Source organism: Tigriopus californicus, chromosome 1, assembly GCF_007210705.1.
Source record: "Tigriopus californicus strain San Diego chromosome 1, Tcal_SD_v2.1, whole genome shotgun sequence".
NCBI classification, from domain to species: Eukaryota; Metazoa; Arthropoda; class Copepoda; order Harpacticoida; family Harpacticidae; genus Tigriopus; species Tigriopus californicus.
The window spans coordinates 13517356-13537898 of record NC_081440.1 but is presented as its reverse complement, the minus strand read 5'-3'; the positions used below and the strand labels follow the sequence as shown (position 1 = coordinate 13537898).

At 43.9% G+C, this 20543-nt stretch overlaps 1 protein-coding gene across 4 annotated transcripts in view; it reads right to left on the bottom strand.

Annotated features, from left to right (window-relative positions):
- LOC131893232 (RNA-binding protein Nova-2-like) overlaps nucleotides 1–20543 on the bottom strand; it is a 55344-nt gene that overhangs the window by 2516 nt on the left and 32285 nt on the right. For 2 of the 4 annotated variants that reach the window (XR_009374658.1, XR_009374657.1), the window contains exons 2-10: nucleotides 19158–19618; nucleotides 16660–16716; nucleotides 16251–16367; nucleotides 6291–6548; nucleotides 4827–5864; nucleotides 3623–3725; nucleotides 2297–2426; nucleotides 2012–2143; nucleotides 376–1074 (exon numbers count right to left, since the gene is read on the bottom strand). Coding sequence is in view for 1 of the 4 variants with exons in the window: in XM_059243218.1 (XP_059099201.1) it covers nucleotides 2012–2143; nucleotides 2297–2426; nucleotides 3623–3725; nucleotides 4827–5864; nucleotides 6291–6548; nucleotides 16251–16367; nucleotides 16660–16716; nucleotides 19158–19325 (2003 nt within the window). In the remaining 3 variants the exon portion in view is untranslated. Of the gene's footprint in view, nucleotides 1–375; nucleotides 1075–2011; nucleotides 2144–2296; nucleotides 2427–3622; nucleotides 3726–4826; nucleotides 5865–5900; nucleotides 6129–6290; nucleotides 6549–16250; nucleotides 16368–16659; nucleotides 16717–19157; nucleotides 19619–20543 lie in introns of all 4 variants that reach the window. The other 2 variants (XR_009374662.1, XM_059243218.1) reach the window with 2 other exon arrangements.

Sequence of the window (20543 nt, the reverse complement as noted above, 5' to 3'; positions counted from 1 at the left end):
TCCGGATATAGATAGCAGTGGATATATCAAAATCATTTTCATGTTAATCAGAAACAGGTGTCTTTCAAAAAGAAGCTAATTGCATGTACCGAAGGATCAACAGGTTAGATAGGTTGTTATTTATCGATTAGTGGAAACTTGTAAGGGATGCCAAACAGAACAAATGCGCCTAGTGTATACTCGTACATCTTACATACAAAATTTGGTGAGGTTGGAGGAGCATGCGTTTAACACAGACACACCACCAGCTAATTAGGATTATCTAAAAGTCTCAAAAAACTGATTTTTTCGCAAAGGTGTTAATAGAGTGTTCAATGTTGTTCGTGCAGTTGTAACTTAAAAACAAGTAGGATCTACTAGGCTCATCTAATTTACCTTGGCCAGAATGTTTGGGATCGTGAAGGTTTTGAGGACTGAATTGTGAGGGTCTGGTAGTAGGGATTAGAGGGAAAGGGAGAGCCGTAGGTATGCATGGCTGGGGAGAGGAACGGGCAAAGTACTTAATATGGCGAAAACTTATGGTCATTGGCCCTGCTGGCAACTGAGTTTGATGTCAAAGTTACCAGCCCACCGGCTGCTGCCTTGAGCTTAGGGGTCACATGGTACAAGATAGGGGAGGCCACAGCATGGTTGGGTTGGTGGTGTCCCGCTGCCATGACTGGCCCAGCAAGAGCTGGAGTGGTTGAGGTCGTGGGTGTGCCAGGGGCAAAGGCAGAAGGGACCTGGAGGGAGCTCATGGTTGTAGGTTGAACATTGTCACCCATTGTCCCTGTTGAGCTGGTTAAGGGTGCTTTAAGAAAGTATGCCAGTGAGGGTTGTGTGCCCGTGGAGCAAGGGATCAGAAAGGACTTTAGGTGTTGGTGCTGCTGCTCAGCTTGATGCTGTTGCTGCTGCTGCTGCTGGAGGAGTAACACCTGTTGAGCAGCCGCCATATTGGCAGCATTCGCTTGAGCAGCCGCCACTGCTGCAGCAGTGGGGTTGTTCGGGGGGTTGGCGGCGCCATAGGGACTCTGACAGCTGAGCAGAGCAGCAGCTTGGGTCTGTGCTTCGAGGTTAGCTTTATGGAGTTCCATGCTAGGGTAAGAGAGAAAGAGAAAGGAGGATCAAATCAAAAGGTTGATAAAAAATGGAAAAAGGTGGTGGTGTTTCGTTGGTGGGATATGGTGATAACCATAATCATAATAATTGTATGGGTGATCTAAGGAAGATTATGGACAAGAGCTCGAGTGACCAACAATCATTTTTCTATGGGTTTTCAGTAAACCCTGGAATAGGCAGGCTGACCGGCTTGTTATGTCAAATCGTTTCATTTTGGAATTAGACAACAAAACAGTCAGGGACGTGTGCCAAGTATTGTCCAAGAACAAAAGAGGAGGTAAAATGAGCAAATAAGTCAGGGTTGAAATGAAAGGAGGAGTTGCGGGTAAGTGAAGAGTTGAACAAAAACTAAGAACCAGGTACAGGAAAGACCAACAAAGTGGGTTGGAACGAAACTTCAAATATGGAATTAGTATGTCATCGTCAATGGAACGAAAAAAACCTCATGGGAATAAAGTAATTGCAAAAGGACAAAGCCAGGTTTTAATTGCAGCTTTCGTGGTAGGAGATGGCAGCAAAGACGATTTCGATACCATCTAGCCTTTAAAAATGTTTTTCTTCTAATATTGAATCTCCAGCTCTGTACGAACGATGGGAATCCTTTTGACTCGGAGGTGAGGTGTAATTCCTTCAGCAATGTGTAATGGATTGAGATAGTACTAGAAGCTTGTTCTGGCAAAGAGTATCTTACAATAGCCAAATCGCCAAGGGACACCCACTTGGTCTTCTCTTGGATCTAAATTACGGTCGTCGGAAAGAGCTATTTAATTCCAATGTCAAGTTTTGAAATTGGACTCTTTGCATTAGACCAAGAAGGTGAATTGGCATGAAATACATTAGGTGGATCGGCTAGGAGGATTTGGGTGGCTTGGGAAGCAATGTAACTGATGTTACCGCCAAAGGTTGGACCTACCTCATGTTGATCAGGTACTGCGCTAAAGCAACCGACTCAGCGTTACCACTCATTGTAATGGTGCGATCGGTGTTACTACCAGGTTCACGTTCTTCGCAATTGGAAATCCGAATCATTGCTCCACTGAGTTGCCTGTTAAAAAGTAAGATGTCACATTGTAAGTGTTCAAACACACATGACAATAGAAAACTAAGTATTAGGGTATTTAAGAGTTCAAATTTCAAACCAACACTGACATTGCCTCAATTCCAGATCCTTGGAATTCGTTGAATGGATTTGCATTACCTTATTTCTGCGATTTTGGATCCACCCTTGCCGATGATACATCCAATGAGTTCGTTTGGAACTGTCATTTCATGGGTCTGTTGCGAAGATTGTGGTCTATTGTGGCCAGACGCGGCCAAGGCAGCCAAGGCTGAAAAAGAGCAAATGTCCCTTTTAAATTTGTTTGTTAACTTCATGTTCCAAGGTTACGCCCAAAATTTTCCTACAAACATTTTCTTGTTCTCATATGAAGTGCACACTAACTCTCGAATATAAGTATCAATCTTTTGAAATCCGTAAATGCTCGGCAAAACTCAAATACTGTTACTGCAGAATTGATCTCAAGCCCTCCTGCTTTTCCATGGTTTATGAAATTCTAAGACGTTTGAATATCCTTTCATATTTACGATTTAGTCCAATCTATCACGTTCTTCCATGTCAGTTTTGCTGTTTTTTTATGCTTTGGCAAAGACGGGTCATTCCCATCGATCTGAAAGCAGGTATTTCACACGTTGCTCTTTCGAGGCGAGAAAATTATTCTGGGTATTGTGGATTCGAGATCTTCCTGCGAAAAGAACCTCTGGGAGATTGCCATTGGTGGGTTGTTGCCTCGGGAAATTGTCTATGAATGCGACCTCGGCCCCTTTGATTCCATCTGAGGCAGACAATTCGTTGGCAATCTGGTTAGTCTTGGTACATATAGTATCACTATAATGTGTCTCTGGGGATTAGATATCCCACGGCAAAGGCGAACGTACTCGAGATTCGCTTAGAGAAATCCACAAAAATAATTGGTAATTCAAGCCCACCCTATGTCTTTCGGAGTGCTTTGGCGAGATGTAGTGATGTTAATGTTGGTATTTCAAAGTAAAGCGGCAATTGTACCTCCCCTTGAAAGATAGATGTCTTGTTTAGAGTGAGAGTAAAGTGGGAATTTACTTATTGTTGTAGATGCTCTTCCCTTGCCCCAAATTTCAAGGTAAACAACACAAAACCTTTGAAGTTCAACAAAAGAACAAAGGCGCCCTTCCTGACCATTGAAGGATTCATACCCTCATCTAGTGAGGATTCACAAACCCAAAACTTGTTAGGAAGGGACCCCTAGGACTGCATATTTCATTAGATTTAGTGAGCGGCGACTTCACGTTTACAAAAGTATTTGCATGGTAAGGGAGCAACGAACATGTAAACCTTATAAAAGTTTTCTTGTCGCGGTTCTGCCACACCTGATCTTCTTTGGCTTGGTCTGGGGTTCCAAATGAGACAAGGCCATAATCCCAGGGCAAACAAAGCCACGAAACAACAACCAGTACAACAATACCCTGAGTTCACTGGCTAGTAACTCACCCGCTGGATTAAGCGCTCCAGAGTTTCCAAATCCGGCCGCAGCGGCGGCTAAGCCATTCAAATTGGACAGACCAGCCAGGGGAATAGGTCCAAGTTTGCCAGTCTATTGGAAAGAGAAGGGAAAACAAGCGTGAGCTACAGATAGGCAAAGAGGACCACGCAAATCCGAAGGCAAGAGGGCCAAGATTAAATTTATGACGATATAAAGCTCGCTTTAGCAAGTAGTAAAGTGAAAAAAGTGGAGCTGGAGTGACGCTTTCGTTGATCTCAGTGCAGTATTGGCGAACAAAGTTCACCACTCTTTTTACTACCAAATCTGTTCCAAAGCCCTTGTTTTCCTCTTAAATTCGAGCAAATGTTCTTGAGAAGTTGGGCCACAATCCCTTGTTGGCAGGTGGATGGTTTGTTGGTTAGTTGGTTGGTTTGTTGGTTTGTTGGTGGGTGGTTCAGGGTTCGAAGTGAGTGTAGACGGATGAGGGCATGCCAATATATTGGGGAGCTACTTGAATAATACTCAAAAGGAAACGAAGGAGGGAGAACAAGACTGGTCCGGGGTATTCCAGATAGATGTTGTTGCTGTTGCTGTTGAAGTAGTAGTGGTGGCTGGTGATAGAGGTAAGGTACTTGGGTTCATATGACCACGACGGGATAGGGTCGAAGCAGAAGGAGACCGTACAAGGACCAAATGTCTAACAAGATCTCGAATTAGAAAGGGCGAATGGGAGAATAAGCAGTCTTCAAAGACACCAATGCTCTCCGATGACAGGGGATCTGTTGGAAACCTGCCACCGGCAATGCTTGCTTTGGGGAAAGGAAGGGTGATGGTGGTGTTGACGAGTGGTAGCATGCCAAGATGAAATTCAATACCCTGTATTCGAATGGCGAATTCCAGAACAAGTCGTAAACTAAGATCTCAGGGGTGTTCTAACACGGCGGGTATGGGGCAGAGATGGGGCAATTCGGAGCATGAAAGGTTATTTATTCACTAGGGTGCACGTGTATGTAAGGGACAGATGGCAGGGAATAAAACAACCAAAAATAAGAATCTATCGGGAAAGGATTGATTTGTTCAAGTGTGTCTGATGACTGAGCGGTGAATGAGAAATAGAGAGGGAACATGGCTGGTCGACTGAGGGAATGGTCAGTGGAGAGGGACGCGATCTTGTGGCCCATTCTTCCGTGCGCAATCACTCTGCCCACTTACATCAACAGGAACACCATGGACGGGGGCCGACATCGTTCCAGATACCAGACCATTGGTAGCTTGCTGACCTGGAATGTAAACGGCGGCTGGGGCTGTGGCAGAGAAGGCTGTGCCCGTCCCCAATGGACGATCCGGTGGACTTGAGGGCAAGTATAGGTTGGGCGATTGTGGCATCATAGAGGTTTGGTTGGGTGTAGGTTGCAACATGCCTGTGGTTTGGTGGTAGGATATGGGTACCATTCCCTTCATGTAACACAGCATATTACCCCCCTGATCCACCAATGAGGGATTGGATCCCAAGAAACCAGATGAGCATGATGAGGGCGGGAGAGAGGTGGAGGCAGAGGCCATGGGCGGATATTGGGTCTGACTACAAGTAGGACTGACCATACCATTGCCCCAAATGAGGTATGGGTCTGAAGGAATGTACACCATAGGCGAGTCCTGTAGGGACTGAACGGGGCTAGAGAACAAACTAGATGGAGGCAGAGTCTGAGGATTTGCACCATGACACTGCGATTGAGGGTGAAAATACTGAAATTTCTCCATTTGTTGCGATTTCAGCATTTGGGCCATAGGTTGACTACCATAGCCTAGACCGCACCCTGATTGACTTGAGTGCATGTTGCTTTTCACATTGTTATTATTATTGGTCAAGATGGCATGATAAGCACTGCTGTTTGTTCCAGTTACTTTGGGAATGTTGTGCTTGTGATAAGTATAGGTGGTCCCAGCATTGGCACCACCTATACCCACGCCATTTCCTGGATAGCTACCACCCGTGGATGATATGGACATGGAATCATCTGAACCAAATGCGAGACAACTCTTGAAACTAGAGGCCTGTTCCGAGGAAGTGTCTGTCAGAATCATATACGGTGGATGAGGTGATTGAGTAAGGGGCGGCGACGGGGGGAGGTGCTCTTGCGAGTCAGCCGGAGTTAAATAACTGGAATGTGTGGGCAAAGGGGACGGGGGACCAGAGGAAGAGGATGAAGAAGAGGGCTGGCAAGGGACTGTGGCGCCCTTTGGAGGGGACTGAAACAATGATAAAGAGAACAAATGAGTACAAACCTGGGAAACAGGCACAAGGGCAGCATGATTGAGGCTATTAGCATTGTGATTGCCGCCTCCATTCGTGGTTGCGCCTGAAGGGAGGAAGGCAGCTGCGGCTGCAGCTGCCACAGCTGCCGGACTGCCAGGCATGGCCCCGCCATTGGGTTGGCCACCCTGAGTCCCTAGGTTGCCCACTGTAACAGGTTTCAAGGGGCGATAGGGAACTGTGATACCTTTGGGAGGGGACTGCAAGAACAGGACGCGTTAAAACAAGGGTAAACAAAATGGTAGGAGATCGCTTCCACAAAAGAGCAGTTATGGCCTAGTTGCTTTGTGATGTCACAATTCACATAAGGTATCTCAAATTCAGACTAACATGTCTTAACAACCAATACTTTCAAAACTTACTTCTGACATGACCAGGCAAATGTGGTAGACGCATTGTGTGATGGCCTCGCTATTTCCACTAATGGTGACTGCGCGCTCGGTTGAATTTGGCAGCATCTCACTTGCCACCTGTATAGAAGCACCAGTGACCTCGCGAATCTCCTTGATTTTCGACCCGCCCTTGCCAATCAGGGAACCGCATTGTGACGCTGGGACAATCAATCGGAAAGTTATTGGAGGCCGAGGAACTGTGTTGGGCGACACTAAGTTGGCAAGATCCTACGACGAACCAGGAAACATAGTTTGGTTAAGAGTAGTAGGTGGTTGAAGGAGAAAACGCTTGGATGGGGTTCTCCTTTCTCCCAAGCTATGTCTTTATTTCTGAAATACGCCGTTTCTTCATTAATGATGCTATTCCAGGCAAAATAACATCAAATGGTCAACCTAACTCCGTCCAGTTCCTCTTGTTTTTCTATCTCATTTCATTTCCGGGGCTTTTTAGCCCATTTTGTTTGAAACGTCTTCAGATCACGATGATACGATTAAGTCACTGACCAAAGGGCATTTTGAAGTCGAGTTAATCCAATTGTTAGCTTTCGTGGGATAGCGATTTGATTACAGTCTCCGCATGCTGAGTATCAAAGGAGATTACTTTCTTGAGCAATCTGTTGTGTGAGGCCACATTTTCGCTAGTCATCCTTTAACAAAGGTATCTAGTCTATCGCATTTTGGCTGACTTTGTTCCCATCTGCGCTTTCAATGTGATTATTAAGACACAGACAGTCCATCCTAAACATTCACTTATCCATGTTGATACCTAAAGTTCAATTTGTCTTGGTTTGTGACTTGTTCCATCATCATAACACACACAACTCTTGAGTTTTACACAAGCGTGTCCTCATGTGGAACTTTACTAGGAGGGAACACATATTCGTGGTTAAAAATGGTACCAAACTCAAGCCGATAGTTGGATGCTCTTTCTTTTATTCAATATATTCGAGTGGACCTTTGGAGTTCCCATTTCGCGTTTTTGCTGTCTCTGAAGTGGAATTTCAGTGTTTTATGAGCTCTGAAGTGCTCAAGTGGCTCTTCCTCTTCCTCTCTCTCTGTCTTTCTTTCTCTTGCTCTCCTTTTCTCTCTTTCTCCTCAACATGACCATGAGGTCGTCTTCGTTCGTTCGTCGTGGATATAGAGAGTGGATCATGGCTCCACATGGAACATGATGGCCCATCAACTTTGCGGTTCAAGTAACATGAGCAACCCCAGTAAAATGATGGGAAAAAACTTGCCCAAGCGAAATAAATGCATCAACTGGACTTCTAGGAGAAATAATGTGGAGAAAGATAGCGGGAGGGTATGTCGTGTAGTTTTGCGTGGAACAAGAAAGTAGGGAGAAAATCCTCAATTACCCAATGGAAACGGATCGTTCTTCGACGCTCTTATCCAATTTCGAGGGGGGAACTTTTATCCGAGTTTTCCTGTATTTAGCCAAGAGCCCCCCTCTTTCGCCACACTGGGTCAGACCTGGTGGCCTTATTCAAGCCAGTCATAAATGTTGGAATCTGAATTGGTTTCCTTTGTGTCCGGAGGAGAGTTTACTTGGCCTGAAGGCGACAATCTTTGACCAGTCCCTCATACTTTTCGGGAGTTCATTCCAAAGATACCGCTGGTACTCGTAAGAGAAAGTCAACCACCCTACCCGACTCAGCTCACGGGATTGGTCACATTTTTTGCTCATAGTTGTTGCTCTTTGGCTCTTTTTTTCTTCCAAGTGGTCAAGTGTCGGTTTTTTCTTCCTCTATTTCTCACCAATTTCTGACATTCGTGGAGAAAAATGGAATAAAACACACCGGCCAAATACCAACTTGAAGTCGTTCTCCCCCCGCTCTCTTTCTCTCTCTTTTTTTCTTTCACTTGCCAGAGAGTGGAATTGACGTGAGGTTTTTGACCAAGAAAAGAAAATATTTGAAAGCACCACTCACAAAAGGAATGACTTTGGTCAACAAAAATGACTGTCAGAGTCAAGGAAAAATGAGAAAGACCCATGGTCAGCAACATTGGACATTGAATTGGGTGAAGTTGCAAGTGGAATTATTTACTAGAAGTGAAGATCAGCACTTAGCGGTGGTCTATCAACGTGATTGATTTGTCATCAAGGCTCAAACGTTGCCAGTAACCATTCAATTACTCTTTGGAAAACGCATGAGAAAGGCCATTTTGGCCATGGGTCAACAAATCTTGGCTTCTAATGGTCTAAATGACTTAACCATTGGCATCATTAGAGGTCATTTTTAGAATCTGTTGAATCTGGAAACATCTGGTTTGTAGAGCATCTCAAACGAGCATAGAACCAATACGCAACGAACGTTCGAACATTTCTTTTGTGAAGTAATAAACCCAAATATTCGGTTGTCCAACAATGTCCAACTTTGCCTATTTTGCACGCACCGTCAAAAATTAATAACTTTTTTTACGATGAACCCTTTACATCAGTGCACTTATCGAGGAATTTGACCTTAATCTAACGGTTTAGAGTATAATTTGAGTATTTATTAAGCTTCCGGTTTCGAGTATGTTTGTATTTTCTTTTGACGAGAAATTTGTTCATTTCTATGGCGAAACGTCCCCCTGTTGACAATCGTCACGAGCTAACCTAACCGGCTTTAAGAACATACTTTCCTTTAAGCATAGAGAAGACTTGCCAAAAAGTGAGGGAGCACCCATGAAAGTGCTTCATCACAGAAAAATACGACTTGTGCCCGTATTCTGTTCCATTTCCGAGGGCAAGGGAACAAGATCAAGAAGAGATGATACCACTTCTCAAATTCAGCCTCTTTTCTTTCTTCATCATCCAGATTTTCGGGGGAAAACATTTCCAAACAGAAAAAGGGTCTCAAGAATGTGGGAATGCTTGCGGGAGCTCCACTTGTTATAAATGCATCATTTTTAGTTCCCAAAAAGTCGGTTGAGCCCATCACAAGAATTTTTAAAGTGAACTGTTTTCCGCCAATACGTTATGCTTAAGCCCACACAAATTTTTGGAACAATTGGAATACTAAACAATTCCACCTCTCAGAACTAGACGAGCCAATCTGCAAAATAGGTGTCTGGCAAATCCTTTTAGAAGAAGAATACAAAGGAGGTATTCAAACACTTGAAATATTGGCATACTTGTCAAATAAGCATGACTTGATCGACGTTAAAAAATACCACGTGTAAAATCCTTTCACATTTTTAACAGTGCAGCATTATCTTTTCCTTTTTTTGAGGCCAATATTATGATCTATCTACATGGAAGACCTAAGTCTAAAAGAGAAAAAAAAGAATAGAATAAAGGTGGGGAACCAACCGAAGTTGTATGGAACAAACGAAAAAACGGCAGCAGCCAAGCGGCTTTTGGAACGAGCTATTTCAATTCCATTCTTTCCTTTTTGTTCAGATCATCGTCTTCCTTAAGGACGAGATGGAGATAGAAGGAAATAGGGAAATGATTCATCAATTTCTTGCCAAAATGGAATTCTTTTGTTCAATTGGCAATGTTAATGGGGAACAGAGAAACGAGAGAGGAACCAGAGAGATTGCGGTAGAATCGTCCTCGTTTCCATCTAGAATTGAAATCTGAAGTTCTCAATGCTGACCGAAATTCTTGGTCATTCGAACCCAACGTATCGTTTATGGAAAAGGAATGAGTCTTTTCGCTTTTTACACGTTGAAATTATATCCAAAGCAAGAGGGGTATTTCCAAGAAGGCAGCTTATTGTTAACAATGAGCTCGATAAGCTTCTGTGTAGCTTCAACAAAATTTCCCAGAACTCGAACATCAAAGGCAGAAGACAACTACAGGCAGAAGAAGAAGAAAAAACCGTGGGCCATTGTTGTTCTCCTTGTCCATTAAAGTGCACCCAAAAAGTTCAAAAAAGGGGACCCCTATTTGCTCAAGTCCCACATGGAATGGGTCAACCAAAGTGTTCCAGCTCACACTTGATAGCGAGATTGGGAGGAGGTTTTCAAAATCATGTTTCTCTGGTCGACCTTTCCACGGTTAATGAAGTGCCCTTACTATTATAAAAACATTCCACATTATACGTGTTCTTGGCAGAGGTCAACGAGGCAAACGCTTTTTGCCATTTGTCGTTGTTTATGAAACGCTGAAGTTTGAGATATTTTCTCATTAAAAGATCAAAAGAAAAAGTATCTCATGAACACTCTTGGGCTCTCTTGGGTTTTCAACCCTATCCAAAGGCACAAACAAATGGGTGAAGATCATTTCGAAATGGTACCGCCCACAGCGTTTTGAAACTAACCATGAGCCATGAAAGACCAAGGAAAGTGAATACAGACAAAGAACGAGGAGATGGGCATGTTTTGAAAAGTCCTCAAAACTATAAAGTTGCAAATGGGATGCTAATTGCCAAAGGGAATTGTGAAAGAAAAAAAAGCTCTTGAAACTCATTTCCGAGCCCTCTCAAGTTGTTCTTTGATGAAATAATATGATTAATTTCAAAGCTCCGATTTTTGCTCACACATGGGAGAGCGGTTTTCAGATCCTTTCAGCCAAAGTCTCAACCCACAGCAAAATGGGATTGAAATCTGGCATCTGAAGCAAAATTGGCTTTACTGGTAATCTTTTGTTTGTGCGTGAATTCTTGCCATTTCAGCGGGTTAAAAATTGCAGAAGGCGGGATCTAATCATTTTGTGTTTGAAACACATGGTAAACCATCCTTTGACCGGATGTGAAATGGCTCAGAATCCGAGAATGGAGAAAACCAAATGGGAGAGAGGGGAGCAGCGAGTAATTTCTTCATTTATGCAGATGTAATAGCATGGGAGGATACGGAAGGGCCTCTAAGTGAATGGACGGCAACCATTGAAAGAGCACGAGGTGGTTTTCGTCTGACTGCTCAGACTACTTCGTAGAAAGAAGGCGAATGAGAGAACGAAAGGTAAAAAAGAAAGAAAAAGACCAGGGAACGAACAAGTGGCATTCTGCGTGTGTGAGGGAAAGAGAAAGAGAGAGAGAGCAAGAGAGAAAGTTTTTTTTCGTCTGTTGCCTAAATGAAAGACAATTTTTCTTCATTTGCTTCCGAACCTCTACATACAACAGGCGAGGGAGTGGTGGAAAAGCATACGCACAAAATGGTGGATATTGGTTGGTTGGTTGGTTGGTTGGTTGGAGGTGGAGAGGAGTGGAGGCGGTAGATGGCAGGAGGAGAAATGACTAGATTGGTCCACTGGAAATTAACATGGAAGCACAAGTTTTTTCTCCGCTCTGACTCTTTTTTCTATCTAGGGTTTACCTAGGTAAGGAAGTCTACGAAGGTATGTAAGAGGGCGAAAAAGTTCTCATGTTGGCCCTCAAATGAGGGCTTTCATGACGTCTTGGGTAAAGGCTCTTGGGTCCTTCCTTGCTTCTCCACCTTTTCCTGTTAGTTTTGGTATACTTTCGAGGGCAAAGAATGCCATCATATGTTTGGCATCCTCCTCCTTCCGCTCCTCCTTTACTGAACTGTTCAAGAACACGGACCACTGAAGATAACTCGTTTGGAACATGCAAAAATTGTTACAAAAGGATTACGTGATCCTTGAGGAGCGGGTTCAAAGCCTTGTAGTGATCCAATGGCCCATAATTGGCTCTCTTCCAAAGAAGCCTAGCTTGCCGAGGGATCTTGCTCTCTCACTCTTATTCTGTGTTCGTGCTCAAATTGAAGGCGAAGCCGGCTTGCCCGATGCTGGCTTGGCTCTCTAATACTCCCAATATCCCTTTCTTTCAACAAAACCTTCTTCTCCCCATTATTCTTTCATCACAACCTCAGGCGACAGGTAAGTCAGCTCTGACTGGCTTCCCGATTTCGGAACCCGTTCCATCCCGAGATCCTTTCATGGAACCAAGCTGATTGGAAACAAGTTCTCCGCTCCTCGCCGTCTCCGCCTGAACAACGAAAGAACGAGCGAAGGAATGAACGAACGAAAGAGTGGATGGAGCCATTGAAAATGGGCCAAAAAGAAGAGCAGGAAAATCTTTGGATCTGGGAATAAATTTTTCATTTCGCCCCCTTCGTTCCCTAGCAAAAGTTAAATCAGGTCTGCCTACTGAAGGGCTAAAGGAGCCGAGTCTGAGAGAGGAAGAAGGACCCGAGAAAAGTTGGTTTGACTTTTTCGTCAGTTGATGTCTTGATCTCATTGTCAGTCGAGGCTCGCTCTCGCTCTTTCTCTTTCTCCAAAGAGATTAACTTCCAGGATTCCAAGGGATTGATAATTGAAATATAGCGATGATCATCCGTCAAAATAGAGAGCAGAGCTCCTTATCTACCACGCATGAGACAAAGGGGAGAATCGAAAGTCTGTGAGGAGAAGAGGGTTCCTTTTTAAAAGTGGAACAAAGGCTCAAGCCCCAGATAAGGGGTACTGTTCGGAAGTTTCCGACTTTGCAAAATGAAGCTCTACCTCCTCTAACGACCTATCCAGTAAGCACACATTACATCTCTTACATCTCTTTGGAAATGAATCTCTCTCTCTCTCTCCCACGTCCCGAAACTACGGCCATATTCTGGTCTTGAAAATACATTTCACCCCAAGCCTATGCAATAATACAAGATACATAAATGCGTTCGTCCCTGAGGTATAACCAAACATCAGCAGCCTTGGTGAACAACACAACAAATGGCAAACTGTTCCGCGCATCCAAAGCTTGGGTCGAAGAAGTTGGTCTGCGTTAGAATCTGTTTCTAAGTTGTAGAGCTCCCTTCCACAAAAATACACTGCATTGCCATGCAATAAATGCTATGGGGAATCCATAAAACTCATGCCTGCCATACAGACCAAAGAACACCAAAAAGAAGGGTTTGAAGGAAATTCGGGTAAAGTTCTTTCAAGAGCTTTGCTTACTTGATCGCTAAGAGATGACATGATCAGGTTCAAGCCATTAGCTGATCATTGAATACTTCAAGACAAGTGAATATCTTAAAGAATGCAAAGAGTCCAAAATGTGTTTTAACACGTTTGCCTTGTTGCCATGAACTGATCTTTGCCCTTTAGTGTTAAAATGTTGCATTTTAGTCACTCATCTCGAAGTGTGCTACCCACGCGCTGGTTTGAAAAGAATCTCGGATGAACTTTTACAACACGGATTGTTTTTTCACCTCCATCGAATATTTTTGATCAAATGAGCGTAGTTACTTGTAAATATGCCAATGTCAGGGTGAGCACTAAAAATCTTTTCTTACTTATATTTTAGTTTTTGAGTTAAGAATGGTGTCTTTTAACGAAGTGGGTTGAATATTCGACCGTTAAAATGCTAAAACACATTCGGGCTTGCAGTTTTCAACTTTATTTCCCTAATTTCGGGATACCCTGTTATTAATCGTAAACGGCAATTGATAATTGTTAACATTGTTTTGAACAAGCAACATTCACATTTCATTTCAGACATATTTCAAATTAGTAACTTCAACTGAGGGTAGCTGAGGTAGCCCTCAATGGATCTCGTAGGGTACGTTAAACTTGAACCAGCTCCCAATTTTAAAGGTTCAAATTCCCTTTTGAGGAGCCGTTGCATTGATCTCTCCTACCATACTTCCACAAAGCAAGCAAAAGGGGCTTTCGTTGAACCCATTGATACTGAATGTGTGCCTTGAATGGATCAGAGGGTTTACAGTACGTATTCAAAACCAGATGTATGTTTTGTTGCGAGTTATGATGACAGGGATCCAGGATCGCAGTCACGTAAACATTTGATTTAGATTTATGGTTTCAATTCCCAAAAAGTGTCCACTGAACCAGCATATTTCCAATTGGCCAAATGCACGTCATTGACGATGTAACTGTAGTGACCGGTTATTTACGGCTATTCATAAATTTGCTTGCCCTAGTATGGTCTCAACTAGGCTTTACCTAATCCTTTTCAACAAGGCATGGATGATGCCCACATTTATGGCAAACTTCTAGCAAACCTAATTAATCTGACCTGATTGAGCCCTTTCGAAACTTTGGAGCAGCGTACTTTAAAAAACCCTCTTGTTCAAACAGGGTTCCCTTTTTTGCCCAAAAGAGTTTGATGTTGAAAGCATCTAGAGGCCTTCACCACATTGTATTAATTTCAAATTTTGCTCTTCGCCCATCGCTTGAATGCCCAATCATCAGCCTTTAGGGTTCAAATTGCTCAGCCGACTTTAGGGCTGGAGGGACTCTTCCAAACTTGGAGAGGAGAAAGAGAGAGAGAGAGAGTCGTCAGAGGCAGTCTTTCAAAACTTTTGATCTTTGTTTTCTTAGAGTTCAAAATCCTCTTAAGATTTACTATTTGAACAAGGAAACTTTTCCCTCCTCCAAGCCATAGCCAAGCCTACCCTTGGCATTCACGACCACTCACAGGAGATTATTGATTCTTTGGCATATTTTTGGGGCGTTCGTTCAGGCACCTGTTTCGACAATATCAACGTGAAAATTCAAGAAGAATCAAAGATGAAAGACTTCAAAATGGGAAATCCCCCAGATAATGATGTCAACTCCACAAGCCCCGGCATCTTTCATATTTTCTCTTTGGGAAGAAAATGCATCCGAAACCTTTCTGACGAGCCTCAACGTGTAATTATGCTTCCCACCACAACACGAGCCTTCGAAACAGGATCCCGGCTTGAAAAGTCAGTTACGGATTGATACCGGATAGTATAGTTGAAAAGGTCGGGTGGATCATTTTGTGCTGAACGATTTTGGGACAATGCCGATTGGTTGAAGGGTGCAGATTATTTCCTGATCCTCCTTTGAAATTTTGTTTCACTTGTGTGCAAATCTTGCCTTTGATGTTCCAAACTAAGTCCCTTAACACCCAAGAGGAACTGTACGGAGAATTTAGGAGGCAAGAATTTAGGGAATTGCAAACCTAGGCTGGGGATCTCAACTGGAAGACGTGAGGTGCTCTTCCTCTCTTCACATACCAACAACTCACAAGTCATGAGAGCTTTAGTGATGGTACAGAAGGCAGCATATTTTTTTTCATTCCCCTAATACTCATCCACTTATGGTGGAAGTCATCAAATTCCAAAAGAGTGGATTCTCATGAGGTATGAATCTCTCTTCTAAGTCATTCCAAACCAAAGTTGCACGAGATTTATCGTCCTCAATTTTGTTTGGAACTCAAAAGAATCTCGAAGAGACATAGCCCTGGCTATTGTGAAAACGGGGAGCAGATGGTTGGTGTTTCAGGGAGGATTTATGCGAGTTTGCGGGCCAACTTTAATTCATCGGGAGGGCCTCCCAGTCAAGCGATTGTCTTGGGTTGTCACAATTTCATCCATTATTTTTAACATCGGTATCCTTTTTTCCCCTGCTCATTCTGACAAGCCAGACAAGATGGGAGTTGGGCGGAGGCAGAGATGCTTTGAGACTACCTCCTAGCAATGTAAGAAACTTGCCTCTTTTCTGTTTTCCAGCAAAAAGGAGATCATTTTTAGACAGGTTCTCTTCTTCTTCTTTTTTTTATTTCTCCCTCTCCTCCTGAGGGCCCAACGGTCTCCTCGAGTCCGCATTGAATGTGAGGTGCCTTATGAATTTATTATTAGCTCTGTCTCTACTCCATGGCTTACAGGAAGTCAGGAGAAGAGCCACTCCGAAAGCTTTTGTTTGGCAGAAAAGTTGTACATATTGCCAGTGCAACCTCGGCAACGCCGCTCAAGCACTTCGAGAACCTCCAGCCTCGCGCAGATACGGAAGTGAGTTCTTTTTTCATTTGGCACTGAAATCCTACTCAAATGGCATCCAACCACCCATCCACCCTTCCTCCAACCCGCGCTTTGAATTGAAATATCTGAAAATCTATGTTGAGCTCCCTAATCAGAGAGATGGAAGAAATTCTGTCTGAATGGGACGTTTCCTGGAGAGCTCATATCTACCACGCTAAATATGCACCGAGAAGTAAGCATTCGTGTAAAAAGTACGAAGGGAAGAGGGAGAATGGAATAAATAATATTCCTCACTCAAGCACTTACCTCTTCAAATTTGTTACAAATGAGAGTGAAGGCTTTGTAAATAGCATCTGTAGCTCCAGTAACTGTGACGATTCTCTCCGGGCATGACCCATCACTGATATTGATTTTAGCCCCGCTCTGAAATGGAATGTCACAATCGAATTTGTTGAAGTGGTGAAACACGCGGTAGAATCCTTTATTTCTTCATGTTGTGTATTTTAGCTCCTTTAAGGAGAAATGCTCTAGAACTTGAGAACGGGAAAAAGTTCAATTTTATTTAGGCTTACACTGAGGATGATAGCAACGTGCTAAAAGTTGGCAAATGCACACCAGTGTGGCAAGAATTGGGTGTAGAAAATACTTCGATTAGATTTAAATATTGTCAATTTTTCATACATTTCACCCTGTGGTCTGAAAATCGAGAACTCACCTCATCTCTGAACCTTTTGACGATCTCCCCTTTCTTGCCAATGATACTGCCAACCTCCTGAAATTGAAGCACGAAAATCAGGATATTAGTCTCAACCACAGGATCCCCTTCCGCTGCGAATGCCGGATCCATGTTGCTGCCATGTTGCCAAGTTGTTCCCCAACAGAGAGCCTTTCATGTTCATGAGTTCCACCTGTCCTTCCCCCGAACCAGTAGCAAGTCGCCAGTCAACCCTCCAATGGGGTCCATTGGCTCGCGACATGAAAGAATCCCCAAAGACGAATCTCCACCTTTCCGTCCGAGCTTTACCAACAAGTTCCAAGTCAATTAGGCGAACACAAGCGGGAGTGGAACAAAAAGTGACAAAAATGAAGACAAATTTGTGTTAATTTCCCTCTCTTTCCAGGGGTCTTTCTCTCTCTTCTCTGGATCTTTCTGCCTATTCCACACTCGAAAAAGGGCGGTTGGTCCTCTGCCGTCACTCACTCACTCACTCTCTCAAAGGGTGACTCGCTCGCTCTTTCTCACTCACTGACACGCACGAACTCGCTTACTCGCGCTTTTGGCGCCCGTTTTTTCGCTGCCTCCAATTAAAGTTTTGGGCGGGAAAAAGGAAAAAGGAAGAAAAGCTCAACTTGTTCGTCACCTTTCTCGACAGCCGGGATAGAATCAAATAATTTTGGGCTAAATTGTAGCTTTTAATCGCTTACATCATCACCATTCAGGCAAATCATGATCGTGAAGTAGCTTTTAAACTTGAAGGGTGATGCGATTTCGCGTTACTTCTTATAATGTTAAGGTTGAATGAAGGCGGCAAATTCAAACACAATAACAGAGCTTTCAACTCAACATTAATAGCACCATAACCCAGAGAGTAGAAGACAATTATTTAGGTATTGACATTTGTTGACAAAAGCGTCTTATTGCCGTAGGTGAGGGAGATTTGTCGACTCTTTTTTCCAAGCACTGATAAGCGCTGTACTCACGCTTTCATTGACACCTTAACAGGATGTTCCTTTCAATGCTAAGCTCGAAAAATCAACCATTCATGATTGTGACTAGTGCAAACCCTGAAATTGGTTTCTTGTTAAGACCATACTTACAAGCCGCTTCCGAGGTTATGTCAATGATTAAAGCAACAAATATGTCTCTTCCTTGTCAGTGCTAAAAGCAGTTATTTTCAGTTCATGACTTAACGCTAAAGGTCAAAAACTCTCCGTTTTAAAGAGCAAAGACACCCAGATTCTGCCGATCTTCACGGATTCTTGCAAAAACGAGCATTTGATTTGAGGAACTCTGTCGTCGTACGAGTAATTGAGGCTCAACGTTGAATTTGCCTTCGTTCCCCTGGGCTGTTCTGTCGATTTATTAATGTCAAACATGTTTTTCGTTACCTTTCTACTCAACCAAAGTGATGCCTGTCATCGAATTTCATAATCATAGGCCAAGAAATGCAAATTGACCCAAGTAACATCGGAATTCGTCCATCGAGTGTCTTCAAATACTTTGGGATGAGATCTCATTTTCTTGCTCCATGATGATAAATAATGTCATCGATTCAGAACGAAAACTTTCCGTCCCAAATGGATGGTGCGAAGTTTGAAACATTTACCGTGAGTTCATTCATGTCAACGTCCCCCCCCCCCCCCCCCCCCCCCCCCCCCCCCTCCTCCCCCAACACACACCTCCCAGCATGATTGCTCCGCTTTGGACTCCTTCAACTCGGCTTTTCACCCAGTTCTGTCTCGTCCTCGAGTACAAATGAAGAGCATTTGTTCGCATTGCTCTCCAATTTCTCCCTGTCTTTTTTTCCTGTTTCCCTGGAACGTTGGAAAAATACTGCAACAAAACAGAGTGATCCACGCACACTTTTCCTAGCGAATTGTTCACCGTGCTTTTTTGGTCCAATTGAAATGAAAGGAGGGAGAAAAAGTCCCTTCACGACGACCAAGTGACCTTCCTAAATGGCTGTTGAAGACCATTCGAAGATGTTTGGACATTCCAGCACAAAGGAATTGAAGACGGGCGAAACATCAAGCTACTCCCGCTATGTTATTCGTCCCCAAAAGTTGATAACTGGACATGAAATCCACCCTTTTTGGCCCCAATAATGGTCATGCCCACCCTACTGACAAAGGTAGCCACTTAGTCAAAAGGCAGTCGTTATTCTTGGAAATTTTGGCACTTGGCCCAATGTAGAAACAAAAGACGACGGCAGAAGTGAAGCCCACGTGGTGACTTGTTGGGCAAAGTGTCCAGAAAGGACGGTGCACAATGCTAAATTCCACAACAATTGCCGGACTAATTTCGGGAGTTTCAAACTGAACGGTCAACGGCATAAACGTAGTTAAAAGAGGTCGAGGGTCGAGGGTGGGGGTCGGCACGTACAAAAAAAAAAAGTCGCAGTAGTGGGTCCAAATCATGTTGTTTCCCGGGTCCAATCGTATCATTGCAACAACCGACGTACGTGCAGTACGTATATCCAAGAATGGACTCACCTTTCCTTGCATGATGAGTCGGACCGTTAGCGCGGAGCCGCTGATTCCGGGGTCGGAGTTAGTGGACATGGCACTACTGGGAGTGGCCATGCTCTGCAAAGGTTGTTGAGCAGGCGAGTTGGGTGTGACCATCTGTTTCTCCAGTGTGGGGGTGGCCATGGTCAACATTGGGACGAAGAGGATTCAATATGGTTAGTCGGGGAAAATGAGTGGGTAGGCGGGTTGGCAAGGTTGGCAAGGTTGGCACAACTACCGTAGATGTGGTACACGAGGGATAAATAGGATGGGAGGATCTGAGGATCCGACCTGAGACTGACAATGGGAATGGCAAGCTCTGGGACCAGTTAGCAGAAAGAATAGGTGTAGGCGGTCGAGAGGCGGGTGAGAGAAGAGGGTGAGTGGAGAGGGAGGATCAGGGAAGAAAGACCAAAGAACAAGGGAATTGGTTTGGCCACGAGGGTCTAGAGAAAAAGAAGAGAAACAGGGGAATTAGTGGCAATGGAAAGAAATTATCTCAGAAACGTGACAATTTGTATCCATGACATTCATGGTGCAGGGATGCATACCAAGTCAAAAAAAATATATGGGGAGGAAAGAGAGGAGAGGGCAAATCGCTATTGGATTTTCCAAACCATTTTCACGCCGATGAGACTAGCTTTGCTACAAAACGGAGAGAAAATGCATGTCTGTCGGGTGGGCATCGGCGCATACGTGTTCAGTAGGCATAAACCGTCAAAGAATCTGTGGGGCTCGTCATTACAACCCATTGTACCCGACCCACTTGATAGCCCTTATAACCGATCAAGATCTACATTTCGACCCCTCTGGATTCGTGTTCACGTTCCATCTCTTCCAGATTCCATTGAGTGTAACCTTTTGTGAGGTTAGGAAAATCTAATTTCCTCCCTTAGAGCCCGAAGATCGGCATCGCCTTGTCGCGAAGCGCTTGGCTATTATTCGTTTCCATCCTCGAGATGAGCAAGTCCAGGCCAAGTCCATCCCTATCACTCGGACCCCCGTCATCTTGAAAGCCTCGAGTTCCTTTTCGAACCCACTTTGGTCCTCTCAAAAAAGAGCACATCGTATGTGCGGTATACTTGGCTTTGAAAGGAGACGATTTAAAGCGGGAATTGGATTTGCCTCCATCTTCCCTTGCCCACACTCATCATTACCCAACAACTAGGTATCTATTACAGAGACGAAGGGTTTGGTAAATGTTTTTCTTTAGATCCATCTTGGTCATATGTTTTCATTAAGTCCTGGCCTCTCTGACAAGCAACAAGCTTTTGATTGTTTCCCTCTACCGTGTTTCATGATCCGGCAATATGCAGATTGATAATATCTGTCGGCATTAGTCCAATCCTCGGGCTAATCCGCTCCTGATAT